The sequence below is a fragment of the Anarhichas minor genome, unplaced genomic scaffold (genome assembly GCF_050575085.1).
Source record: "Anarhichas minor isolate MPS153535 unplaced genomic scaffold, ASM5057508v1 ptg000003l, whole genome shotgun sequence".
Classification (NCBI taxonomy): Eukaryota; Metazoa; Chordata; class Actinopteri; order Perciformes; family Anarhichadidae; genus Anarhichas; species Anarhichas minor.
The window spans coordinates 16873342-16887472 of NW_027466449.1; the positions used below are offsets into that span (position 1 = coordinate 16873342).

General features: G+C 41.8%; 1 protein-coding gene across 2 annotated transcripts; it reads left to right on the plus strand.

Moving 5' to 3' along the window:
- Window positions 1–6200: 6200 nt before the first annotated feature.
- On the plus strand, window positions 6201–11558 carry LOC142959211 (rhodopsin). Of its 2 annotated transcripts, XM_076100440.1 has the most exons (2): window positions 6201–6227; window positions 10524–11558. In XM_076100440.1, the coding sequence occupies exon 2, from the start codon at window positions 10536–10538 to the stop codon at window positions 11556–11558; it is 1023 nt and encodes a 340-aa protein (XP_075956555.1). In that variant the 5' UTR covers window positions 6201–6227; window positions 10524–10535. The 2 variants fall into 2 exon arrangements, with proteins under 2 accessions (XP_075956555.1, XP_075956547.1); XM_076100432.1 differs by lacking the exon at window positions 6201–6227 and having other exon boundaries at window positions 10500–11558.
- Window positions 11559–14131: the final 2573 nt, after the last annotated feature.

Sequence of the window (14131 nt, forward strand, 5' to 3'; positions counted from 1 at the left end):
TTTCATTCCCAGTGTTACCCCCTGCTGTTTAGACTAGTTGAAACACTTTGCCATCTCTTCATTCATACGTCAAGTGAATGTGATGGCACGTCTCCTCTAGAGGAGTCGAATCAGGTTGCCAAGCAGATGGGGTGCAAGGCCTTTGTAGCCTTTTCCCCGTTACACCCTCGGGTGCCCGATCCATCATCTGCTGATCCGTCTCCGAGTCTGCACTCGTCCCTCCCTCTCATTAAGGAAACGAAAGCCTTAATTGGAAATTGTTTTAATTCCTCTGACATGTTTGAAACTCTTATCTACTCCCTTCACTTCCTCTAATTTGGAGACACACTTGACAAATTTGGGGCGGCAGCTCCACTGATGCACATCCCCGGTCTGAGTTTTCATCTTCGCCCCACTTTCCGCTATATTCACGCCACATTATGAACAACACACACAAACATGCCCGGTTCACCGAAACAAAATCCGTGGTGGAAAATTGGAAACGAGTTGCTCCGACTGTCGTGCGTGAATAAGAATTTAGTTCTGCACCGAGTATAATCTTGCAGACTAGAAGAGCGGCGCGATGGATTACTGCTCCGTTCACGTTGGACACAAACACATATGATGAATATCAATGCATCTGCACAAACGAGCGTGTCGGCTTCAAAACACTCCAGCTGTTTAAATGTTATTCATGCCCCTCACTTTACAAAGCCCCCATTTCCTTTTGACCTTTGATGTCTAGAAATGAAACGCAAACCGCCGTCATCGTGCTTTGAGCTGAGCTTCTCTTGGCGAGGATACGGAATGAATAAACGATGTGACGAGAAAATAAGGTCGCTGTCCACCCTTGTGCTACCAGGAAGCCACAATACACCGAAGTGATGAATAAGATCAGCTTCAGGTTCAAGCTGCATGTGAAACTAATGTAGTTTTCACAGTGGTGGGCCGTCAGTACACTATCGTATTCTATGTATTCTAAATATTTTTCCCATTATCTTATTTTCTCATTGCACAGCTACTGTCTTCCTCAGTTGCTCTGCTTCCAGCGCAGCTTGTTTTAAGCAGAGCTTTTCTCCAATCAGATGTTGCCCCTGTGCTGTCTCTAAGTAAAGTTTAAGTGAATGGGGACGATATTGTTGATTGTCATAGTCTTCAACCAATCCGATCTTTAGTTTGACATGTTGGGCGTATTCTTTGACTTGTCAGAGCTTCTAGCTGGCCTACAACTACGTCATCATTAACGTGCAGCTTGATGGGTCAGTGGGCTAGCGTGACTGTTGTGAAACTAGCCAGCAGAACTTTGTAGTAATAAGAGTTAAAGTTTAAAGATATGTAAGATGTTTTTACGTGACATTACATTTTAAGCGTTTTGGCATGTTTGGCGGTGACAATCCCAATATCTGCTGCCTCTGTCGAGCGGACATCAAGAAATACAACCGGGGAGGCTCGACTGTCTTCACTGGCGTCCATGAATCGAGAAGGACGTCTTACTGGAACTGAACCGATGTTCTGTACAACCGTGGCATTAAACTCTTTGTAATCAAAGAAAGGTCGATGGACTTTCTCTTTAAATAGTGAACAGCAGCTCTGGTAAGTGAACTGCTTTTGTTTTTTTACATCTGCATGTAAAACAACATGCAGTGCACACAAGGAGTTAAATACAAACACGCCCCTCTATCTTTGTGCATCCTGCTTTTGGAAGCTGTGAGAGACCGGTGGCCGATGCATCTGTTGTAATATTAGACTCTAATTATAGTAAAAATAAGATGATTAAAATGGTTGGAAGACGCTGAGTTAAAGAGGATCGGGGATGCTGTGTCGGTCTTAGAAGCATTTTTAAACACACAGCTGAACCTACAAACTTCAGTTTCTGCCAGATCACTGCTGTCTGCTGGGTGTGTTTTATCATGCAGTGGACAAAAGAAGGCCAAAGATTTTATTTTTACATTTTTACCAAGGTTGCCTGGAGAACTAGACCAATGTTGTCATTTATTTTTTATTATTTTTAATTCATGTGTTCACGTCATGGGTTCATGGTGACATTTTTACATTGGATATCTGAACTATCGTTATCTGTGCCATGGCTGTGTTTGGCAGGAACAGACCAGATGGGAGTTGGACTTGTCACATATTTAGATGTTTACCTGGATATCTGAATCTGGATGCCAAAGTTGTGTCAGGTTTTGGGTGTGTGGACTTAACAGTCAGCTCCAATCAGTAGCTTTGTGTTAACCTGGCTGATTGACTAGTCTGGCAGGATTTAAGGAATCAGGAATACTGGATTTAAGTCAATTCTGCTCCCTGGCTTCATGTGCACATCATATTAGAAAGATGCAGGTTGAAAATGGACAGCGGCCCTTTAACAGAGCACCGGAACTCAACAGTGGCGACAAAAGCCAACATGCTGCGTTCGAGCCTGACCCGGGTGTTTACCCAACTATCTGACACGCTCCAGTTTACAACCCCCCAAAATCTGTGTGGCTGCTTAGCATATGAATATTGAGATATGATAAAAGGAGTTTGGAGAGGGCTGATGAATATGTGTGGCTTTGAAGCGGTTGTTGTGCGATCATGTGCAGATGAGAGCGTAGGAGGTGTTGTGTGTGTGTGTGTGTGTGTGTGTGTGTGTGTGCGTGTGTGTCTCTGGAAGTGTTTGCTGATGAGGGTGACATTTGTGCTCACTGTTAGAGGTTAAACCACCAGCATCTGGGGCTTCTTTCTCTAAACCCTCAAACATCAATCTAGGAGAGGTAGAAACACAGCTCAGCCTGACGGGTCTAGTCCACACTATAGTCAGTATGTGTGTGTGTGTGTGTGTGTGTGTGTGTGTGTGTGTCAAAGGGAGGACACCGCTCTCCACACACTCCGTACACCGTGGATTCATCGCCTTAGCAACCAGTCGATTGAAAGATGATGAATCATGCCAAAGAAGGCTAATTTCTTTGCAGTTGTCAAACATGAACAATGGGTGGTAAGAAGGAGTCACGGAAACGTCACCACAGACAGAATGTTGTGTGTGTGTGTGTGTGTGTGATAACTTGAAAGAGGACCATAAAGAGACAGAGAGGAACATAAAGGCTAAACGGAGGATAACCAGAGAAGGAAAGAGAGGAGAGTGACTTGCTGCTTTCTGTAAATACTATAAGATCCTCATCAGCTTGTCGAGGAGGCTTTTCTTTTTTTTTTTTTATTTCTCACCACACACATTTTTTAAAGAAATACACTTCCACTCTCTTTGAAGAGGTCTATTACATGAAGATTTCCACTGCTGCAGATTTGATTGCACACCAGGGATTTATAGCTATGCACAAATGCAGAAACCTGTTTCAGACGCGCTGACGAACCAGTCTGACAAACAACCCACCCCCCCCCCCCTGATGATTCCAGGTGAGAGTGGAGCGGATGGTGTTAATTCAGCGTGATCTGATTTCCTGCTGGTCTCCATCGAATAGAGCCGGAACTAAAACATCTGACCTCATCTTCTCTGTACTTCAGAGGTGACTGAATGGGGCCCGGATGCTATTCCTGACAAATAGCAGCCTTTGAAAGGACGGGAGGGTCTCCATCTGCGTACAGTGCTTCCTGCTGAGAGCGCTGACACAGTCCCCCCTCCACACAGTAACAGCAGCGATGGTCTAAAAGACATCCGAGAGAAGCACTGCCGTCGCCAACAGTGTGAATAATGTAGCTTGGCACCTTCAAATACCGCCCGGCCTGCAAACGGTGCTACTAATTCAGCAACAAGATGCAAATATTGCTCCAGTCGACCGCTGTAGAAAACCAACAGTGATGCTGAATGTGAACGGTTACAGTGAAGCCTAACAGCTCCCACTGCTGGCCAACATCCAGGAAGCATGTGCAGCTCCAGTAACATCCGGTGGACTGCTTTGCTTCTATGACGCTTTGATTGGTTCACTGTCCTGTTTCCTGCTTTGAAGTGCAGGGTCTTCTAGTAGGGTTAGCAACATGTATATAATAATAATCATCTACCATATCCACTTTACTCATCCCCCTCAACATACTCAGACAGAAGTAACCCTCACACACACTCACACACAAACACCTGCTCAAAATAAATCACCTTTATAAACCTCAACAGAACTTCTGTACATCATTCTCCGTAAATTCCACAAACGAACCTAATTGTTGAGAGCAACAGTATGAACAGAATTAGTAAGCGACACACCTTTTTGTTTACGTTGTTATTGTGTCTTTTGAGTATCGTCTACGCCCGTCAGTGCTGTTTCTGACATTTGAGCTCGCTCTCATTAATCTCAGTCATTTATCTAGCAGAACTGCCACGGCTGCTGGTTGTAGCTCATTCAATTAGGATTTGTTTTGTGATGAATTGCTGGTTTTCTTTGCCTCATTTCATAGAAATCTTTAAACTGTAATTTTGGCAAAAGAAATTTGGTCTTTGGGAGTTGTGATGGAGGTTTTATTTTATAGACTTTTACCCACAGATTAGCGCTGTATTCTTATTATTGACGATTATTCCTTGATCAATCATTTTGTCTATGAGACATCAGAAAATGGTGAGAATTGCCCCTTTAGACTTTCTCACAGACCCAGAGGATGTTCAGTTATCTTGTCTTGTTCAGCCAACAGTCCAAAACCCAAATACATTAAAGTTGACTGTCTTTTAAGAAGAGGGAATGCATCAACCCTGACGTTTGGCCCGGGAACGTCCGCATCTTTTGCTTCAAATATTACTAAAACGATAACTTCGTCAAAATAGTTGACATCATTTACCTTTGATCGACTATAGATTACGTGACTAATCTTGGCGTCTCTACAACATATTAATCAATAAAGAAATACATTTTCAGTTGCAGTCCCAAACCAAATGGCATCAAAGATTATTTTAAGCTTTGACAGAGTTTTCTCTGTTCGGACAGTGAAACTCAAAAGGAATCTTGACATCCGCGACACCAGCCGATGTTATCTTTGCTGTTCTGGGTCCGATGATGTATAACCCGCGGTGTGAAATGTATGTGGGAGCTGGTGGTGTGGAATGTGCCGATGTCGTGGTCACAGTGTTCCCTCTTCTCTACCGGTCACTCAGCAAGAGAGTTCCTGTGGGCAGAGTGAGAGAGCATCACACTCTCTGCCCACACGTTTGTCCTCTGAAAACCACAGTCATCCCCGTTATGCACAAAAAGACAGGAAGTCAGGAACCCAAGCTGTGGAACAAGTTTTATTTGTGGTGTGAAAGGTTACTGTGAAGTCACTGCCGTGTCTAAATGTAGTCGGGATTGATGACCTCAGAACCGATGATGGGAACACTTGAATGCCAGCCGTCCCGAGACACGTTGAACTCAATCGCAGGAAACACGTGAATGACCAAACGAAAATGTAAGAGGAAGATTAAGTGTAGTAACATAACAGTGAAGCTAAAAGTCCTCCCGTTGTTGTTCGCTGCTTGTGCTTTTCCTCGCTGCACTGCTAGTAGACTCGTTTGTATTGAAGAGTAGCCGCCATCAGAGCGCCACTGATTCGCTGATTAAACACATTTCGTTCCTTATATACTCTCAAACTAAAAGTTGGTTTGAAAGCCAAGTCCAGGGTTTTACTTTGAAGATGGAGAAAGTTTTAAGTAAGTTTATAGTTTAGTAGTTCAACGTTCGAGGCAAACAATAAAACATCAACATAACTGAGAAGAAAGAATGTATTTCCAGTGATGGAAGTGGTATTTAGATCCTTAGTACAGCGATGTAAAAGACGTGCATTCAAAGTTGACTTAAGTAAAAGTACATAGTATTGTACACTAAATATACGTGCATTATTAAAGGTGAAAGTACAGTAGTAATTCTGTGACTGATAGGACACTTACTGTAGTTCGTCAAGTGTTCAACAGTGTTAAACAATGTTGAGTATATTTAAATTTCAAATTCTAATCTGAAAAAGGACAAAAACTACATCTTAAAAGTATAGCACAAGTCCCTAAAGATTGTACTGAAGTGCAGTACTTTTGTACTGTTTGTTTCTGTACTGATAGAGGGAATGACGGTTCATTTAAAAATCCAATCAAGATTAAAACAGCAACTTGGAATAATGAAAGTTTTCAATAGAAATGAAGAGCCACGGTGTTGCTGAGGAAAAACCGGATCAAATTCTAAAGAGGGGTTTCAGATTCATCTCTGAAAACCTGGTTAAAATGAATTAATACCCCCTCGGATTTGTGTACAAGTGCACTTATTTTGGCTTCCTGAAGAGGGCAGCAAAACACAGATGTACCAGAGCAGAGAGGCTTTGCAGCTTAGCAACAGGTCCTGATCTCTTCCTGTATCTGACAATCCTGAACAGCGTGTGGACGAATAACTGGTGAACTGTTTGTAGCAAGAAATAAAACTTCCTACCGGAGAGCTTCAGCACAGAGAAGGTGTTTAACGTTTGTCTTCTCCCCAGATGTCGTCCATTGAGGCCGAATATCTCTGTGACAAATATAAAAGCAACTGTCTCAACACGCAACTGACATGATTCCTTTTCTCACATGTCACAATCATGTGTGTTATTTATGAGTCGCACATGTACATACTAAAAGAATAATTTACCTTTATCTCTCAAATCTTAGTCACATGACAGGTGCATGTGCCTCCACCAGGCGAGGCTCTCACATACGTCCACTGTCTGCACAGGAGAAACATGGTGGTCCACACTCAGCAGTCCTTCATATTTGCATCCAAACAAGTAGTAAAAAATACAACGTTGTACTACGATAATTAGTAACTGATTTACAAAATGTGATGTGGTTCAGTATTTATAGGGATGACTCTAGTGCACATCATCCGGACCTCAAAGCTTTAATATACTAGCCAGCCCTAACCTGTGTATCATAATAGGTGAAATGCAGATGTTCACAGTTGTGTTGTCCTCATCCAGCTCTTCACTTCCCCTAATAAACACCTTGCAGCAGCTGTAGAGAGCCTGTGTGCCTCTGGGTAGCATATGGACTTGATCAAGGACTTTGATGGCTGTGAAAGACTCGTCTGTGGGACCTGCTTCAGTTTAGAGGCGGTTATCCTTCCTGCTCTTTAAACCAAACTGTTGATGAGCTCTGCTTCCTGGTCTGCTCTTCTACTGCCTGGACCTGCGACTGCGTTAGTTCTGCATCAGTGCATTCTGTGTAAAGCCCGTCTCTGATCCTCGCTTCGCTCTTGGACATTGGACTCTCAAGTGTGTGTTTCTCACCTGTCTCCTACATACTGCTCATGCTAAAACGAAAGTAAATGAAGTGAACTTGAATACCTTTTTGACATGCGATGGCATCGACCACTTTTCCACAGTGCAGGATGCAGACTCCCTCATTTTAACACCGGCTTCAAGGGAGAACAGAACTGCTCCAACGTGGGAGCATGATTCTGAAAGTCTGTGTGTGTTAATAAAGGAGAGCAGGAAGAAAAAGGAATTACATATTTACAGAGAATTTTAGTTTTTCACCGAATTAATCTGCCAATGTTGACAATAATGCAACAATTACAAGTAAACAACACAAACAGCCGACAGACGGATTTGTTTAAGAGCTTCAGGACCTCATTTTGAGTTTAAATTCTGTGATGTTGACATTAAGGTAAAGCACTTTTGATACACAAATAGACAAGTCTGTTAAATAAGAGACAAATAACAGTATTCCTTTCAGACAGATATATATATATATATATATAGGCAGACAGACATACACAGGCAGACAGACAGATATTTGACAGATACAGACAGACAGATAGACGCAGACATAAAGCTAAACATACAACTTTAAGCTAGCTAACATCATTGTGTCTGTGTTAAATATGCCTTCAGTTGGTATTAACTTAGTATTACTTAACCAGTCACATAATTACAACGCGCTGTGACAACGTCTCCGTGTTGTTTAGACACGAGACACGTTTTTAACGTGGTTTCACCACCAGACCTCTGGGAAAGGTTGACCTAGTACAGTAGAAACAAGTAGCTTCAGCTAGCTAGCTAGCGCGCTCTTCACTTCCTGGTCTGATTCTGAATTTCGCGCGTCATAATAGTCACGTGATTGCAAACAAGCCAATCGAGGCCTCTTTACGCGTCTCAAGTTAGAGGATGTCAGAGTGAGTAGTTCAAACATTAGAGGAGATACATCATATAAAATTGAGCTCCATGGAGTTAAACAGATACAATTAGATTTTTCATATTTTTCCAAAAGTATAAAAGTGATCAAAAAAAACAAAAACATTTTGCTTACAGCAACACCTTCATTGTTTTTGTAAAAACTGTCATAATCAAAGTGATCTGCCTAAACTGTGCCAACATACCATCATATATTACCTTCATTATGTTCAGGCTCTATTTCCATAGTAAATACATATTTTGATATATTTAAATTGGCTTTTTAGGGGTGGGGCAGATATCAGAGCACCATAAATGCGATTTTGAACTAAATTTCAGCAAAAAGTGCAAAACAAATCCCTGAGATTACGGAGGTATGGCATCTGTTTTTATTAATAGTCTCACATGCTTAGTTGTTCTCCACCAGAGAGCACAGTTTACTCAGAAAGCAACACACGTCCCTTTACTGGAGCCCTGCAGTCAGGTGTAGATGATGGATGGATGGATGTATTTAATCCCAAAAAGCAGCTTAGTTTTTGGGATGAAGTCTTTTTACTCAGCTGGAAAGAGCAAGTTCACAGCAGGCATTTTATCAGCGTGCTTTTAGAACGAAAAAAGGCTATTTGATGATGTCGCCTTTGGGCTCTAGAAAAAAATTATGAATCGATTAATCAAGAATATATTCAAAAACGTTATCAATTATGAATGTAATGGTAAATTGCAGCTCTATGTGACATTTAATGCCAGGAACTCAAGTAAATTGTAAAAATAAAAAAGCCTATAACAAATGGGTTTAACATATAATATAATACTTGTAGAGTAACTTTGTTCTTCCAACACGCCCACCTCACACTACTGCTAACCACTAAAACACCTCAATAGTACAATAGTAAACAAGTTTTTACTGAAGTAATATAACACCAAACACACAGCAGCGGCTGTTTCACGTTTCTATAGAGGAAAACATCTGTAACACTTCAAGTGTCCAGTGTGCCGATTATTAATACAGGGTGAATTAATAAAGCTAATCTACAAAGCATTAGAGCACATGGTTTATTTGACAATTACTATTGTAAATATTCATAAATTGACATTGACACATTGACACCATAATAGAAGCCCAGTTGAATGACGTTAATTCATGAACATCATGTTGAAAAGCGTCTCATCTGAAGACAGCAACATCCTGCAGAGCGAGAGTGACCCTCTGCAACATCAAATCCATTACAGGCCTGTGAGAGTAACATAAGCCCCAAATCTCTTTAATACAACACCCATTAGGAAAGTGCTGAGCTCTTTACCAACAGCTAAGATTGCTCGGCACTCAGCAACACCACTGCTTCACGCTGCACTTTCATAACAGTACGAGAAAATGTGACCTCTTGCTGCATTTTAATACATCAGGATGTATTTTGACCCATTTTCAAGGTCTGTTATCGGCTGCTGTCTTGGCCAGAAAGCTATTTTAAAATCTATAAATAAACTAAATGCAGTATATATAAAGTATATACAATAAAATGCCTGTGTTTCAATACTGATTTGAATATGTTCACTTTTTGGCCTTTAACAAGGATTAGGGTGTAACTCCATGAGTCAGTCTTTGGTCTAAGATTTAAACTGTAAATAACAAATCTAAAAAATAAAAACCTGATGAAATAAAGAGTTCTTGAGAGTAGAGCTGCAATGATAGTTGATTGGCAGAAAATTAATCAGTGACTATTTAAAAAAATGTATTAGTTGCTTTATCACTTTTCAAGCAAAAACAGCAAACATTTGATGGCAGTTGGAAGATTTACTACTTTTTTCTTTGTCATATATGATCGTCAATTTAATTTATTTAGGTTTTTCAGACAAAACAAGCAAATTGAAGAGTACATTCAGTGTTAGATTAAGATTTTGGGGTTACAAGTCATGAGATTAATTTATATTAATTCACCATCTTTTCTTGCTTCGCTCTATTCTGGGGCGTCTTTACTTTGTCACGGGTCCATTGAACAGCTAAAACAGATCGACACTAATGTTTGAATCACATCTGTAAATGAGCAAATCAGCGGCTACAAAACCGCACGTTGTTGGAGTAAAGTACCACAGATAAGAGGAGACATGCTCCTGTGCACAGAAACCTATATTATATTATCTAGTGCTCACAAAAAGATGAATTATTATTTTACATGAGGTGTCCACGGCCGAACATGAGCAGGTGTAACCTTAATATCTTGATGAGTGATCAGTTATGTTTGCAGTGGTGGCTGGATTAGATATTAACCGTGGCCTAAATCACTTTGTGCTGACGGATTTGGAAAGTGGTAATCCAAGGTGTGCCTTTAAAAGCCGGACCGCGGCCACCTGGGTCCATTTGTAGCAGGGTCCCCCTTTCATCACTCTGAAACAGCCAGAAGAAACCAAACCGACAAGGCTGATCGCAACCGCCAGCTGCAACCATGAACGGCACAGAGGGACCCTACTTCTACATCCCTATGGTGAACACCACCGGCATTGTCCGGAGTCCTTATGAATACCCTCAGTACTACCTTGTCAACCCGGCGGCCTACGCCGCCCTGGGTGCCTACATGTTTCTGCTCATCCTCGTAGGCTTCCCCGTCAACTTCCTCACCCTGTACGTCACCCTCGAACACAAGAAGCTGCGGACCCCTCTAAACTACATCCTGCTGAACCTGGCGGTGGCCAACCTCTTCATGGTGCTGGGAGGGTTCACCACGACGATGTACACCTCCATGCACGGCTACTTCGTGCTGGGTCGCCTCGGCTGCAACGTGGAAGGATTCTTTGCAACCATGGGCGGTGAGATCGCCCTCTGGTCGCTGGTCGTTCTGGCTATCGAGAGGTGGGTGGTCGTCTGCAAGCCCATTAGCAACTTCCGCTTCAGCGAGGATCACGCTATCATGGGCCTGGCCTTCACCTGGCTCATGGCCTCGGCTTGCGCCGTGCCCCCTCTCGTCGGCTGGTCTCGTTACATCCCCGAGGGCATGCAGTGCTCATGCGGAATCGACTACTACACGCGTGCGGAGGGTTTCAACAACGAGTCCTTCGTTATCTACATGTTCACCTGCCACTTCCTCATCCCGCTGGTTGTCATTTTCTTCTGCTACGGACGCCTGCTCTGCGCCGTCAAGGAGGCCGCTGCCGCCCAGCAGGAGTCCGAGACCACCCAGAGGGCCGAGAGGGAGGTCAGCCGCATGGTGGTGATCATGGTCATCGCCTTCCTGGTGTGTTGGGTGCCCTACGCCAGCGTGGCCTGGTGGAGCTTCTGTAACCAGGGATCCGATTTCGGACCGGTCCTCATGACCATCCCGGCCTTCTTTGCCAAGAGTTCGGCCATCTACAACCCGATGATCTACATCTGCATGAACAAGCAGTTCCGCCACTGCATGATCACCACCTTGTGCTGCGGGAAGAATCCCTTTGAGGAGGAAGAGGGAGCGTCCTCCACGAAGACCGAGGCCTCCTCCGTCTCCACCAGCTCCGTGTCTCCTGCGTAAAAGAGGCCGTCCGACACCGGCTCGCCGATCCACCAATCCAGAGAAGAAGACTTCTGCCCCCCCGACTGACGGCTAACGTCTACAGAAATAACTTTTTGTACTTTTACAAATGTGTTGGTTCAACCTAAAGACTGTTGCAGGAAATGTCAGCCCATTACAGAGTTGTTCCTGTATGTACAGAATATCCAACGTAAAAATATGAGTTGTTTTTTTTCGGGTTTTTTTCTGAGAGGAAAGGGATAAAAAAATTCAAAAAAGTTAATCTTTTACAGTTGGATCCTATATGATACTGGCTTATTTTTGAATGTAGAGGCATGTAATCAAGGCAACGTAAAATAAAACGCACTTTGCAAATGACTCATCCTGTTTATGTTTTACTTACAATTTGGGTGGCAAAGATCATATGACTGTAGTATATTTCATCAAATGAATAAAAGTGAATGATTTATTCATAATGCATTCATGTCTTGAGTCTATTTCTACTTTAGAGCTATTTTCGTAGCGGCCGCTGCTCCTTCGGCTGCAGAACTTGACGGTACAGACACTTAAAACAAAGAACAGTGTCGTTAAATACATTTTCATTGCGACTGTAATCTCATTTCTATCACAGGCCACCTTGGATTTATAACTTGTCCTACCTCGGGGATTATGACTTTATTAATCAGGGATGAATGACATAACACCAACTCTATCTGATGACGAATATTAATCACATTAATTAAAGGTTAACACAGGCAAAGACTGAACAGTGTTATCAAGAGACACCTTGATGGAAAGCTTATGAAATGGAAACAGTTATGCTGGTGTTACTGACTCTCATCTCATATCACACACAAACCTTTAAACGAAGAATCAGTAACACTTTACTTTCATTTTCAGCATTGATAAGCAGTATTTAAATACTTAATGAATGGTTTATAACACACTTTAATGTAGTTGTGTACTTATTTATTCAAGGAGCAAAACATTGGGAGCTTTTCGATTGCCTCTACATGGCTCTCAACATGGCGCCGGGGAGCCAGAGGCTCGATTGATGTTCTGATTGTTAACTACATCTCCTGAGATGTATTTACTGACAACTATAACTCGGTGGACAACAATAGGTGAGGGTTGTATTACAATAATGCAAGACATTTTTTAATATGAGAACTTATTATGATTGTTTGTGAAAACTTTACATCAACCAACACTTAAAATGTCCTTAAAGCTGCTTCACAACTACATTATAATGTGTTATAAACATGTATTTAATGTTTTTAAATTGCTTATAAATGCTGAACAGGGGGACTTAAAGTAAAGTGCTACCAGCCATGATTGATGACAAATACTGTAAATTAATTAAACATTTCTCAGTAGATTTTCAGAATTAAAGGAAACAGATTTAGAGCAGTTAAAATGCACCAATGCAGTAATACTACTGATAATGAATAGTGACTGTAATCTCATATAGTGTGTATCTATGAACACGAATCCACTTGAGACCTACAGGGTCACAGCTTCACTGTTTTACAAGAATCCTGTATGTTCATGTGACGGTGAGTTGTATCAGACTGACAGAAGCTCATTGTGTTCTGAGTTGTGCAGTACGTACAGTATATATGTGTTCTGAGTTGTGCAGTACGTAGTGTATATGTGTTCTGAGTTGTGCAGTACAGTATATATGTGTTCTGAGCTGTGCAGTACGTACAGTACATACAGTATATATGTGTTCTGAGTTGTGCAGTACGTACAGTATATACTGTATGTGTTCTGAGTTGTGCAGTACATACAGTATATATTGTATGTGTTCTGAGTTGTGCAGTACGTACAGTATATATGTGTTCTGAGTTGTGCAGTACATAGAGTATATGTGTTCTGAGTTGTGCAGTACATACAGTATATATGTGTTCTGAGTTGTGCAGTACATACAGTATGTGTTCTGAGTTGTGCAGTACATACAGTATATATGTGTTCTGAGTTGTGCAGTACGTACAGTATATATGTGTTCTGAGTTGTGCAGTACGTACAGTATGTGTTCTGAGTTGTGCAGTACATACAGTATATATGTGTTCTGAGTTGTGCAGTACATACAGTATATATGTGTTCTGAGTTGTACAGTATATATGTGTTCTGAGTTGTGCAGTACGTACAGTATGTGTTCTGAGTTGTGCAGTACATACAGTATATATGTGTTCTGAGTTGTGCAGTACGTACAGTATATATGTGTTCTGAGTTGTGCAGTACGTACAGTATATATGTGTTCTGAGTTGTGCAGTATGTACAGTATATATGTGTTCTGAGCTGTGCAGTACGTACAGTATGTGTTCTGAGTTGTGCAGTACGTACAGTATATATGTGTTCTGAGCTGTGCAGTACGTACAGTATATATGTGTTCTGAGCTGTGCAGTACATACAGTATGTGTTCTGAGTTGTGCAGTACGTACAGTATATATGTGTTCTGAGCTGTGCAGTACATACAGTATGTGTTCTGAGTTGTGCAGTACGTACAGTATGTGTTCTGAGTTGTGCAGTACATACAGTATATATGTGTTCTGAGTTGTGCAGTACGTACAGTATATATGTGTTCTGAGCTG

Coding starts and splice junctions, on each gene's coding strand:
- LOC142959211 (XM_076100432.1), top strand. CDS start 10,500: ATGAACGGCACAGAGGGACCCTACTTCTACATCCCTATGGTGAACACC.